At 30.9% G+C, this 13442-nt stretch overlaps 1 protein-coding gene across 2 annotated transcripts in view; it reads right to left on the minus strand.

Annotated features, from left to right (window-relative positions):
• Positions 1 to 535: 535 nt before the first annotated feature.
• LOC107452919 (chymotrypsin B) overlaps positions 536 to 13442 on the minus strand; it is a 33682-nt gene continuing 20775 nt past the window's right edge. For both annotated transcript variants that reach the window (XM_087167661.1, XM_087167660.1), the window contains exons 4-9: positions 11500 to 11610; positions 8996 to 9224; positions 6736 to 6859; positions 6239 to 6398; positions 2976 to 3100; positions 536 to 771 (exon numbers count right to left, since the gene is read on the minus strand). In XM_087167661.1, the coding sequence (XP_087023787.1) occupies positions 586 to 771; positions 2976 to 3100; positions 6239 to 6398; positions 6736 to 6859; positions 8996 to 9224; positions 11500 to 11610 (935 nt within the window). In that variant the 3' untranslated portion in view covers positions 536 to 585. The remainder of the gene's footprint in view (positions 772 to 2975; positions 3101 to 6238; positions 6399 to 6735; positions 6860 to 8995; positions 9225 to 11499; positions 11611 to 13442) is intronic.

Genomic DNA, 13442 nt, shown 5'->3' on the forward strand with positions numbered 1-13442 from the left:
CTTTGGAAAACAGAATTTTCATTAAACCCTTCAATGTTTCCATTAAAAATTTTGAGCCATCAGAATCCATCAATTTGTAATTTGAAAGGTTCATGTAGAATGAGAATTCCTTAACTACTCACGTAATGCAAAATTGTACATTTTGGATCCTGAAATATTTTAAAATTAAGTTCGCGGATTAACTAAATTTTGACACACTAACTAATTTTTTAATCATATTATTTTATTGATTAATTAACTTTTTATAGCCGTAGATTATTTCTAATGTGATTTTTTTTAAATATAATTTAATCTAAGCAAAAAAAAACCTGCTAAATGTGGCTTTAAAATTAAAAGAACCTATCGATATCAGTCATAGACTCATTAGGCTTAAAGAAAATATGGCTACTAAGTTAATAACTGTAATTTTAACTACCGGTTAATAACTGTAAGTTTAAATTTCCATGTCTAGTTACGGAAAATCAGTTAAAATTTTTAAACAACGCATTGATAAGTAAATATTTTATTTGACTATCTAATATACATTCACAACGCATAGATAAGCAAATATTTTATTTGACTATCTAATATACATTCAAAATGTATTTAGTTATATTTATTAATAATGTTTTTAATCCAATCAGCTTTGTCAGCTGTTGCAGCAAACACAACTCTATTTTCTGGCAATCCGCAGAGGCCGCCCATGAAATTGGTGGCACTGGCATAGCTTACAGCTCCCATCAAAAACCATTTATCTCCCAGTTTACAAGAAAGGGGTCCACCACTGTCACCCTAAAATAATAAAATTTGACGATTGAAGCTATGTCACTAATTAAAACACTCTCGTTTCAGAAAACACATGTTTCAAATTTCTCATTTCCTTCTTTTTTCTGCATTTATTTTCGTCCTAGCAAGATATTTCAATGAAATATTTCTAATACTTACACTAAAATTTAAAGACAATTTATGCACTGTAAAAATATCGAAAAAGGAAAAAAAATATAGTTTTCTGAATTTTAGTTACAACCTTTGTTTTACACATTTTGAGCATCTTTAAGTTTTTCTTTTGTCAAAAATATAAAGGATCCATGAACATAAAAATAGAAAATATAATAAAAAATGTGAAGAATTACAACTTTAGCATCATGTGTATAGTTAATTTTTTACTATTAAAATTTATATGAAAGCTTTAAACGTATAATTTAGCTTATAAAAAAATCTAATCGAGCTGTAACAAAAATCTAAACCCGTCTAAATATTTATTAATTAAAGGTTAACGCAATAAAAACAATGTGAATAAAGCACAAATGAAAATACATAAATGGGCATACTATAGTTTCGGCTCTATAAATAAGAACCTTCCTCTGTATCAAAACACCAAAAGTGTTAAAACAATGAGATTACACTAGACTCTTAGTGAATTTAGTGCTTAGATACTGAGAAAGGTTCTTGTTTATAGAACCGAAGCTTTATAGTTTGTCCAAATTTATACTTTCATCTGTGCTTTGATCACGTTGTGCTTTGATCTTTGATCACGTTGCTTTTATTGCTTTAATCAAGAAGATTCCAATTATTCCCTATCCTTTTTTGGAGATTTAAAAGATTTGAGACAAGTTCGTAACTATTAAAAGGAAAAAAAAAGAAAAACTTCGTAAGTTAAAAAAAAAAAAAAATTAGTATTAGTAAATGTGTTTAATCAGTAGTTATTGCGAAATGAATTGTACAGAAATAAATACTAAATAAAATATAAAATAAAATTTGACAAAATAAAATGGAACAAAAATTTGAAATACTATTCACTACAAAACGAAGAAAATTGTGATTGCCGCAAGGCGATCACAAGCATCACCCAGTGGCAAAATGATTGTTGTCTAATTGTTTTTGGAAGAGAAACTTTATTGTTACATCTTTACATCTAGTTATTGTTACATTGTTACATCTAGTACATCTTTAACTGTTAATCCTAAACTGCTTGGTAGACAATTTCGCAAACATATTTAAATGCAGCTCAGACACATTCTGTGTAAATTCTTTTGATGACTGAATAGACATTGAAGAGTCAATCGAGATCAATATTAACATTTTCGGCTTGGTACAATGGTGTTTGATGGAGATTGTAAGCTGCATCATACACCCGTTTCAGATTCACAGGTTCATACATGAAATATGATTTGCAAGCTAGGCATTTTTTTAATTTTTCATGAATAGTGAATTAATCATTTAAATTGCGGGGAAGACAGACTACGGTCTTGTGCAAGTTATTGGGTACGTTGACAGTGGATTATTTTATCCCTAACTGGTGATCAACACCCATTTCTTATGTTTGCATGAGAAAGGTTCGGTGAGTCACCATTCGCTCTTTGGTAGGGTTCAATTCTCTCAACCACTTTGGTACTTTTGTGAGGGACGGACTTCATGCATGCGTTTGCGAAAGGAATCCTTTCGTTTTTTCGTTTGTGTGTAACGCTTAAGGTATTCCCGTCTTCGTTATTTGGCTTTTTCAGCCTCAGTAAGTTTAGGCCTCTTCATCGTTTTTTTTTTTTTTTTTTGCTTCAACTCTAACTTTTGGGACCATGTTTGGACTCTCTTAATTTGTGATATTTCCCTGAATTAGTATTGAAAATGATCCAGTAGAATTTCTGATTCCTAATTAAAACAATAAAAACAAAAATAGCGTTCAAATGATGAAATTCTCTTTTATTCACAACTCAAGAAGTATTTATGAGATCTCTCTGGTCCCATATTTCAAAAATGAACTCACAAACTTCATGCATAACAAAATTAAAAGTGAAAAAAAAGAAGTTTAAAGAACTATCAAACAGCAGCAGTCGCCATAGCAACGCATGCGTACTGTTTACTATTACTCTTGATTATTGTAGTTGAAAAGTGCGGGTGCCTTGAAATTCAAACAAAGACCCATTTTGCCAAGGGGTAAAATTATTTTATTGTTGTTAAAATTTATGAAAGCATGCTTAGATAAATTAATAAAATCTTACGTGGCATGGGGAGTTGTTTATTTTGTGAACGCAGATTTGTACTGGTGGACTATAAACATTGTTGCATGTTTCTTCACCTTGCACTACTTGCTCAGTTTGTTTCAGAACATCGGTAAATCCAGATCCTGCAATTTAAATTTTATGTTTTATTTATCAGATACCGTGAGCCCCAATTATCACCAGAGTTTCAAGAAACATTTTTTTTTTTTTAAAAAGAAAGAAAAAAAAGAAAGAAACAGGAGGGTATAGAAATGTACGCGAATTATTATAGAAATGTATGTGAAATTAGAATTTCTTCATTCTATAAAAATTAGATTTGTTTTCACTGAGCTTTAAAATTAGTTACAAGCTTCCTTAAAGAACTTAATGGCTAACTGTGAAAACTATCAAATTATGGTTTTTTTTTTTAAAAAACACATTTTGAAGCAACAACATAGAGCTCTTTGTGGATAGATGATTTTAAAAGATTTAGTTGTAGTGGTGTGCCATACAGCACAAACCTCTCTTGCAAGTTTATTGCTGATATATCCATGTGAGCTTGATGAGACTATTCCCGAGTTAAAATTCTTGATGGTCCCATCAAAAAATTTTGACTTTGGTTTCAATGCGATTCATGATGGTCCAACATCATTTGATGCTCACCTTTGTGGTGAACCACCTTCTCACCAGATGGCGATGAACTTTGCTCGCCAGGTGGCAGTACAAAACTTTCCACTCTAGGAAATGACTTTTCTATAAGAGGGCAACATCTCTGTGTTAAAACCTTAGTTTCAAGAAATGGCAACAGGTAAATTGAAAAACATTCATTCTATCTTGCTGACCGATGGACTTACATCTTTTTTGAAATGCTGCTGTTGCTAATCCTATTTGTTTTTCTATGTTGTAACTTAATATAATTTATTTTATTTTTTATTATTATTAAACTGTGTTGATAGTTAATTTTTATTGAATCAATTTATTTAATATAGTTAACCTAATCACCACACTTTCATACAACATTTTTCATTATGGGTTCATGGTTTTAGATATACCAATAAAATTTCCTCATTTCATGATGGAAAATGCTACTTTAATACTATCATGGTTAATCATCAAGAAAATTTTCATTCTCATTGACCAACAATTCATGATGATCCCGATGATTGCTTCGCAATAATTGTCTTTTCTTGGCAGAAAACAGTTTTTCTACTAAAGTTAAAATTATTCACTTAACATATATGTACTAAAAGGAATTCTGTTTGCTTACTCTGGTGCTATTATTACTATCTATTATTACTATACTAATACAACTACTATACTGCTTTTATTATTATGCTACTATAACTATAGTAATATTACTATCTATTAGTATTTTAAATATTTAGATCTCTTGCTGAACAGAAGTGATTTTTCAAAGTAATCGATTTTTAAAATAGCAATTATGTTCTTATAACATTATATTGTTCAAACTAATTTCATGAGTTCACAACCACAATTTAATATTTTCGTTAATAACAGCAGTATTAGAAAATATCGTTAGAGATACAAAAATATTTAAAGGAAAATAATACCTTAGCGACTTTCGTTAATTTTATGCTGATGACAACCAAAACAATATTGAAATGAATGAGGAGAAACTGGATCCTACCACGTGATTTTCCGGCCAATTAAAATTCGCTGACAACAATGGAAAACGGTGTTATACCATTATGATTTTATGTTATACATATGTTACCGGCAAAGTATGAAATCCGGCATTGTATAGAATGACTAGGCATTGTAGAGAATGCCTAAATTTAGCCGGTAAAGTAGTTGGCGAGCGCCAGCGAGCAGGGGGCGAAGCCTCCTAGTTTAATGAAATTTACATGGAAAAATTTAATGAAATGTAATTCAAAATGTCATTCAAGCCTGCCTTGTTGCAGCAAGTAGGTTAATTTCATATTTTTTATATGAAAATTTTGTTTCCCTTCATAAGAAAGGCTTAAATTCTGTTTTGAATAACTTTTTAATTTTCTTTCCACATTTTGAATAAATGTGGAATATGAAATTGTGAAATGTTTTTCAATGGCCCTCTCAGTATTTTTTCACAATAACATTTTTATTTTTAAGAAATGCATGTTACTGTGAATGATCGAAATCAGTAGTTTTACATCCGATTTGATATTAATTTATTCGTGGATGTAAGTACATTTATTCGATATTTTAATACTTACAGACGATAGATTAGAAGAAACATCACTGTTTGAAGTATCGGGCAAATGTATACCGGGCAGTGGCCCTTGACCTTACAAAAAGCATCAGTGAAAGGTATACCGGCAATAGCACTTAACTAGAACTAGTATGACTGGACCTTTGGTAAATGTCCGAAATATATACTAGATCTAGTTAAGCGCCATTGTCCGGTATACATTTGCCCGGTATACACTGATGTTTTTTTTAAGGTTAAGTGCCATTGCCCGCTATACATTTGCCCGCTGTACCCTAAACTGATGTTTTTTTAAGGTCTGTCACTGCCCGGTATACATTTGCCCGATACTCCAAACACTGATGTTTCTTCTAATCTATTATCAGTAAGTATTAAAACATCGAATAAATGTACTTACTTCCACGAATAAATTAATATCAAATAGGATGTAATAAATATTTCGGACTATCACCGAATCGACTATGTGATTGTCAACATTCACCGGTGAAAGTCAACAACCACCGATTTCGCTCATTCACAGTAACATGCACATCATTTACATAATAACCTCGTTTATTTCATACTTTGACGGTAACATACACACACACACACATATATGTGTATATATATATATATATATATATATATATATATATATATATATATATATATATATCAGCGAGAAAAATTTTATTTTAAATAAATTGAGGGCGCAGATTCCAGAGGAAAGATGTTTGGGAATTTCGAAAAATGAACAATTTCTATTTGATTATTTCCCCCTCGTTTCTACCAAAATGAAAGGCAATAATGATGGACAATAGTTCCTTCATTCCATCACTAAAAAAAATGAAGGAATAAAAGCTAGGGCAACTCACCTACAGTAGTTTGCAATCAACAACTAGAGATAAGACGATCAGAAAACCTTTCGTTCCTTTATAATTTTTTAGCTAGCAGACAAGTGATTAAATGCATCCCCAAAACAATTAAATACATGACGTCTTATTAGTTTTCATTTATCTACTAGGATTATTAGGATATTTTGCTTGCTTTCCTGTAACTGAACTTTTGTCTAAGAATAGGTGACACAAGATGTCCTTACCTCTGGTTTCTCCCCAGCCAGAAGAGTAGCATCTCCATCCTGGTTTTGCCTCCCATCCGAGTTGTGGCAAGCAGGCTGGTTGGATTCCATCATTAAAAGCAACTGGGGCATTCAATTTTATTAAAGTTATATCGTGCAAAGTTATTGACGCTTCTCTCAACTGAAAAAAATATTAAAACAAACGTAGCATATTAAATATCTTTTAAAGTACAAACTTTAACATCCAAGGCTTTGATTGCCTTGGATTGAATGCACGATTTTTGCATGATTTCATTTCATACATTTTTATTCGACATTTTTTGCAGTATTTGTAAAAAGAGCTACAGAGAACATTGCCATGATATGGTCCATTTCATTAGTCTAAATTTATATTTTACTTATACACTCATACTACTGAAAAATTACTGAAAAATTTAGATTCTGTTGATCAGAATAATAGTACATGGAATTTTTCAAGGAATAATAAAAATAAATCTTGAGAATTTATAAGTCATTACCCTGTCTCCCTCCAAATCAGGATAAGATATAATCTTTTCAGCATATCGAACGGCTTCATATTTCGTTCGAATGTACTTGTTATGACCCCCTAGAACAATTTTTAATTCTTTTGGATCAGACTTCCTGCAAAACATAATTCAACAGTGTCAGTTATTATAATTAGAAATTTATATATAAGTATGAAACAAACTACCGTAAAATAGTTTTCTACTGGAAAAACTTAAGATTAAAAAAATGCATTTGGTGAACCATAAAAGATTTGCATTTGGTGAAGATTTCCGAAAATTGCGGAACACTTTTGATGTTTGGCTAATTTACTGGCTAATAATTTGAAATTCTTAACGTGAGCCCTGTATGCATACACTTACAGACCGTGGCCAAATTACTAGACGCACTATAAGATTCTTCGTAAAATCTTAATTATCAGATGATACTATACAGTTTTTTTTTCTTCGTCACTGCTAAAACCGGTTTTCACTTGCGTACGTTCGTGTATCAATTGGTTAAAATTGTAAGGCAATGCGCTAAAAATAAATACAAATAGATAATATATAAAAAAATCTCCTGAATAAAAACAAATTACATGCATGTTCTAATATAAAATTAACACGGATAAACTCCTGCAAAACATGTAATTATTTAAAAACTACAGTGCATCTAATAATTTGATTTAATTATTACAATATAATATAATATATATATATATATATATCAGGTTGAGTAAAAAGTTTTCCGCCAAAGGGAAATACCTCCGTGCTAGCAGCAGCCATTAACGTGGTGGTTAACTTTTTTTGAAACGGGCTTTCGTATTTTAAAGCAGAAAGTTGGAACTACACAACTGTGTAATTTGTTTGTCAAAACTTTATCATCTTGTGCACCAAAAAATTTCTTAAGATGGAGCTATCAAGTTAACAGATCAGACCCATTATGTACTATGAGTTCCGAAATAAACTAAGTGTAACTGAATGCCACAAGAAAATGTGTGAAAGCTTAGGTTTCAATACTGTTTTTTATGAGGATACAGTAAAAGTTTGGTTTCGAAAGTTTAATACTGGGAATTTCAACATTGAAGATGAACCACGTTCTGGCAGCCCTATTGAGGTTGATTGTGACCAGTTAAAGCAAATTATTCTTCAAGACAGAAATTTTCAACACGAACTATTGCGTTAGAGCTTGACATTTGCCAAAAAACAATAGCAAATACTCTCAAACGCATAAATCTAACAGTTAAGTTTAACCGTTGAGTGACTCGCGAATTGACTGCTGAAGACAAGAGCAAGAGAAAAGCGGCCTGTTTGGTTCTGCTCAGAGATCAAAGAAAAGAGGACGCTCTGGACAGAATTGTGACCTGTGATGAAAAATGGGTATATTACAACAGTACTAGCCGTAGAGGAGGGTGGTCAGCATCCGGGGAATCCGCAAGTTCGGTTGCAAGACGAACGCTAACTAACAAGAAGGTCCTTCTCCGTATCTGGTGGGATTGTCGTGGAATTATCTACAAGGAGTACCTGAAAAGCGGGTAGGCTATCAACAGTACAATATACAGCAATATGCTAATCAAAGTTAGCGATGCGATTCGCGAAAAACGAGCTCAAAAGGAAGGTGATTCTCTTTCATCAAGATAACGCTTGGCCACATGTTAGTGCAATGACCGGCATGACGCTCCACACGTTAGAGTGGGATTTGATGCAACATCCACCATATAGCACAGAGATGGCGCCTTCGGATTACTATCTGTTTTCAAATCTGCAGCTGCATCTTGATGGCACAATCTTCCGTTCAAATGACGAGGTCATAAATGAGGTCGATTGCTTTCTCTACTCGCGCACCCCCCAGTTCTTCGCAGAAGGGAATGAAAAGTTGCCAAAACGTTGGCAGACTATTGTTGATTTGAATGGAGATAACTATTATCATTAGCTTTGCTGATTTTGTATGTGTTTGTCATTTGTCAGGATTTTTTTTTTGGCGGAAAACTTTTTACTCAACCCGATATATATATATATATATATATATATATATATATATATATATATATATATATATATATATATATATATATATATATATATATATATATATATATATATATATATATATATATATATATATATATATATATATATATATATATATATATATATATATATATATATATATATATATATATATATATATATATATATTGTAAAAGAAAAAGAGTTACTCTGAAAAAAAGGCAACAATTTGAGATCATGTTTAGTAACATAAAAAAGAACTTACCATACCACGCAATGAGCAGCAGTAACTACCCACTGTGGACTTATGAGAGAACCTCCACAGAAATGGTCATTAGGTTCCTTTCTATTGCTATGCTGTAAGGAAACTTGCCAGGGCCAACTGTTTGGTATGGCTTCAACTCCTCCCACTTGGCGGTCAGGAGAGCCGTAGATGGTGTTTGGCGGTATGGGAGTTGCGCCACAATTGTTAGATGGCAGTGCAATGGGCTTACCTTACACAGAAACATGACTGAAGGTAAATGATTGAAGCATTTGAAGACGTACAAAAAATAATTAACTTTCATGAAATATAATGTTCAATTATAAATGTTCCCGTGCTGTCAGTGGAAGTTTCCAAAAATCCTAATTATGTGTTAAGTTTGCAACGAGATCTTTACTTTATCTATAAAAATTTTACAAAGATTACTGAAATTTTCAATGATAGTATGATTTAAAAGAATTATATCGAATAATTTGATTTAAGAGTATTACACAAAAAAATTTTATGTTTTACACGACTAATCAGTCATCATTACAGTTTGTTTTCAATGATAATAATTTTATTACATTATCATGTTTAAAAAAAAATCAAAGAATGAGACAGTCATTGTCGAAGTGAAAATTCACTTTCATGCAATACCATGAAATCTTGATAAATACCTTACAATTAATTCCTCATAAAAGCATTTTGTCTTTCATAAAATACTAGCTGCCACTGGATATCAGCTGATCTGCCTTTTTAAATCAGTAGGAGTTGAAGTATTTCGAGACTTAAAATCATACTGTCAAAAATCAAGACAATATGTAAGTATAAACTCAAGTAAGAGTGGATTAAGTCTTTGCCTATTGCATGTTCGTATGGTATAATAGTAATTGTAATGAATTTGTTATTAAAACATTCTGCACATCATTTGAAAACATTTAAAAACAAATAAGCTGGCTGTCAAAATGACGCTTTTGACGATAACAATACAAATTGGCAGTGAATATTGCACAAATCTTCGGTAAAATACTTCCACCGCTATTCTGATTCCGCCGATTTTTGACAATAGCGCCACTTTACAGGAACTAATCTAACCAGTCAATTCAGTTCATAACGGTAATGTTAGGGTTTTGTTACGATATTGGTAATGTTATTCAACCGATCTAAACTAAACCTTAAAAGCACCTCAATGTACTGGGCAAATGTTTACTCTGCAGTTGCACTTAAATGTATACAATATTACTGGTATATCGGGCAGTGACACTTAACCTTATGCAATATTATTTGTATACCTGACTGAGTCACTTAACTTTTGAAAAATATCAGTGTAGGGTATACCGAACAAATGTATACTGGTCAGAGGCACTAATACTTAAAAATACATAGTGTAAGGTATACCGGGCAGTGGCACTTCATCATATTAAAATTCAAATAAAATTAAACATTTTCTAATAGAATTAAACATAATAATTCAAATAGAATTAAATATAGTAATTCAAAAAGAAATAAATATATTTTTAAACATTTCATTAAGTATTTCTAATTCCTCATAAAAAGAAAAATGTTATCCCAACACAATCGTTACCGTCACACTCATGATTAAGAAAGCTAAAAGTCACGAGAACTCAGATATTCACCACTTTTTTCTGCTTACTTTTGACAACAGCATCACTTCAGGAACTAACCAATCTAAGCTTCAGTTCAGTTCAGTAGCGGTAACGTTGTTCAATCAATCGGAACTAAACTTTAAAAAATGAGGTAAGAAAGCATCAGAGTGCCAGGTAAATGTACTACATCAAGCAGTGTCACCAAAACTTACGCAATGTTCTTTGCATATCGGGCAGCGACTTTTAATCAATATTATTGCAATATTATTTGCATACCTGCAGTGGCACTTGGACTTATTTATTAAAAGAACCTGCTATGATCAAAATTAACTTTAAAATTGTAAAATTAATTTTATTAATTTTTTATATTATTCCGTTGTTTTATAAGATTTAGGACATTTTTATTTGAAGGAGAGTTATAAGCAGTTAAAGTTAAAAAATTTGTGTTTAATAACGATGTCAAAAATAATAATTAGTATTATTAATATTAATATTTCTGAAACAATAGTTTTAGTCTTTGAATTCAATAAGTTTAAATTTCTTGAAATTGAAATGCCGTTTTGACGTCTAAGAACAGGAATATTTATGTTTTAATATGCTTTTGACGATTAAATATAATATTTCTTTAATTTTCGAATACTTATAAGCCCCCAAATACGTTTCTAGCGCTCGTTTTATTTCTGCATGCGTCTGGCACTTAAAAACAATTATTTACGTCGTAGAGAATAGTTATTTATCAGTGCCATGCCTAAGTATACCTATTTATAAGACAGAATTCTGCTTTAAAGCATATTCTTAATTAGTAAGTAGGTAGTGCAAAATGCTTTACGCTGATCTGCGTAGTTTATAAAATACAGCACAATTTCATCAAAATCGCATGACTTCAAGGTATGAATTCAAAATAATTTGAGCTATTACCACATTTTTCTTCATCCGTTCCATCACCGCAATCGTCTACGCCATCACACTTTTTGTTGAGTCGATAACATCTACGATTTCTGCATACCCCCTCATTCGTTGCACACAACTCTGAAACAAATGTCCATGATGACGTAGAAATGCGACACCAATATGTTTTCATGCAATTTAAAAAATAACTCTCACGTGATTTTTTTTTGTATTTTCTTCAATAATTACACCCTGTTCCAAATGTTAATTTCAAACATTTATTAAAAATAAAAATTCCTGTGTATTTAAGGGTTAAGAAACACATTGAGGCAAAAGAATTTAAAAACAGCTTCAAGCTCACATAAATACGTGATAATCGAAAAGCTTAGCAACAGATTTTGTTGAAGTAATTTTAATAGGCTTATGCCTAAAAGCTGTATTCTTGAACTTTAAGTCAAAATGGATGCAAAATTTCATCTTTTTTCTTAACTGTAAAAACAGTTGTTTTAGTTCATTAAATATTTAAAATTTATACTAATAAGCAATAAGAATAACTACTCACAATTTATGAGAATAACCTTAGATTTTTATCATTCCTTTCATTTTCGCTTTGATAAGACTGAACTTTCATATTGAATTGGGTAAAGATTCGAAATTATAAATGGAATAACTCAAATAAGTAATTATCTCTTCCGCAAACATAAACATTGAATACTTAAATCATTTTGTTTTACGATAAATTACTTTATATCTTTATAATTCTTTCATAATTCATGTGACTTTATACGATTATATCTTAGCTAGCACAACTATTATTTGCCATCATCATTGTGCACATGCAACATAATTGATGTGCAGAGTGTTTCGTAATCACGACTCTTAAAATACATTTTTAGTATCCTTGGAAAAAAATGAAGTTAAGAAAAGGATGTCATAAATTATTGGATGTCATTGGATGTCATAATTGACATCCATGGATGTCATAAATGTCAATGGGTGTGGATGTCATAAATGTCAAACGTCAATGTAAATGGATGTCAATGGATGTTGACACATTGGATGTCATAAATTAAATGAGGAAAACGAAAAGTGCTCTAGAAAACTGATGCAGTACTATTAAGGAGATATAACTTCGAAACTGATTTGATTGTCCAATTTTAAGGAGGGGAGCTAAAAAGCAATTACTTGGAATACCTTAAAATTTATCGGGCAATTAATGGTTTTGCTGTTTCTCATGCCGCCTTTTTCGTTGGTGACTTGACTTTCGATGCATATTTTGTTTTTTCTCCTTCTAAATATTGATTGTGATATTTAAACACTTGAGTTTCACATAAAATTTCGAATTGTTTAAATAATATATTTTAAAGTTGTTTTTTTATTGGTTTAAACAAATAAGTCTTATTTTACTTTATTATTAATTAAATTTTTTTGTGATTTGTTTCATTTCATTCTCCATTCTGGATAAATAATTTCAGCGTTCTTTCAAATGTACCCAGTAGCACTAATTTTTAATTTCCTGCATTTTTTACCAATTTTTTAATTCTTACCATTCCAGCAAAGGGCTGACTCTACCTTCTTGAGAAAGCAATCTGATCCTAACGTTTATTTGTTTATTTATTATTATTTTTTTTTTTTAGCTTTATGTTAAATTTACTTTCTTACTTTGTTTCGTTATTCTTTTTAAACTAATTTACAATTGTGATATTATTTCTTTTTTTTTAGGTATCGTTGCATTATAAAGCGTAACTTTTATCACAGAAGAGTACTTTTATCTTACTTTCTTGAAAAGTATTTCATAAATATGCATTTAGCTTACTCATGACCTATTACACAGTCAAAGCTATTTTCGGCTCTTGTAAATGAAGCAATAAATATTGCTTTGCCTTCATACCGGAGTATCTTTCTCAGTCTAAGACAAAGACCAAAATAAAATTTTGTTATAAAAACTTTGGTCCTAAAATCGGGAAAAATAT

Source organism: Parasteatoda tepidariorum, chromosome 7, assembly GCF_982258835.1.
Source record: "Parasteatoda tepidariorum strain Cologne lab strain chromosome 7, Ptep-v5.0, whole genome shotgun sequence".
Classification (NCBI taxonomy): Eukaryota; Metazoa; Arthropoda; class Arachnida; order Araneae; family Theridiidae; genus Parasteatoda; species Parasteatoda tepidariorum.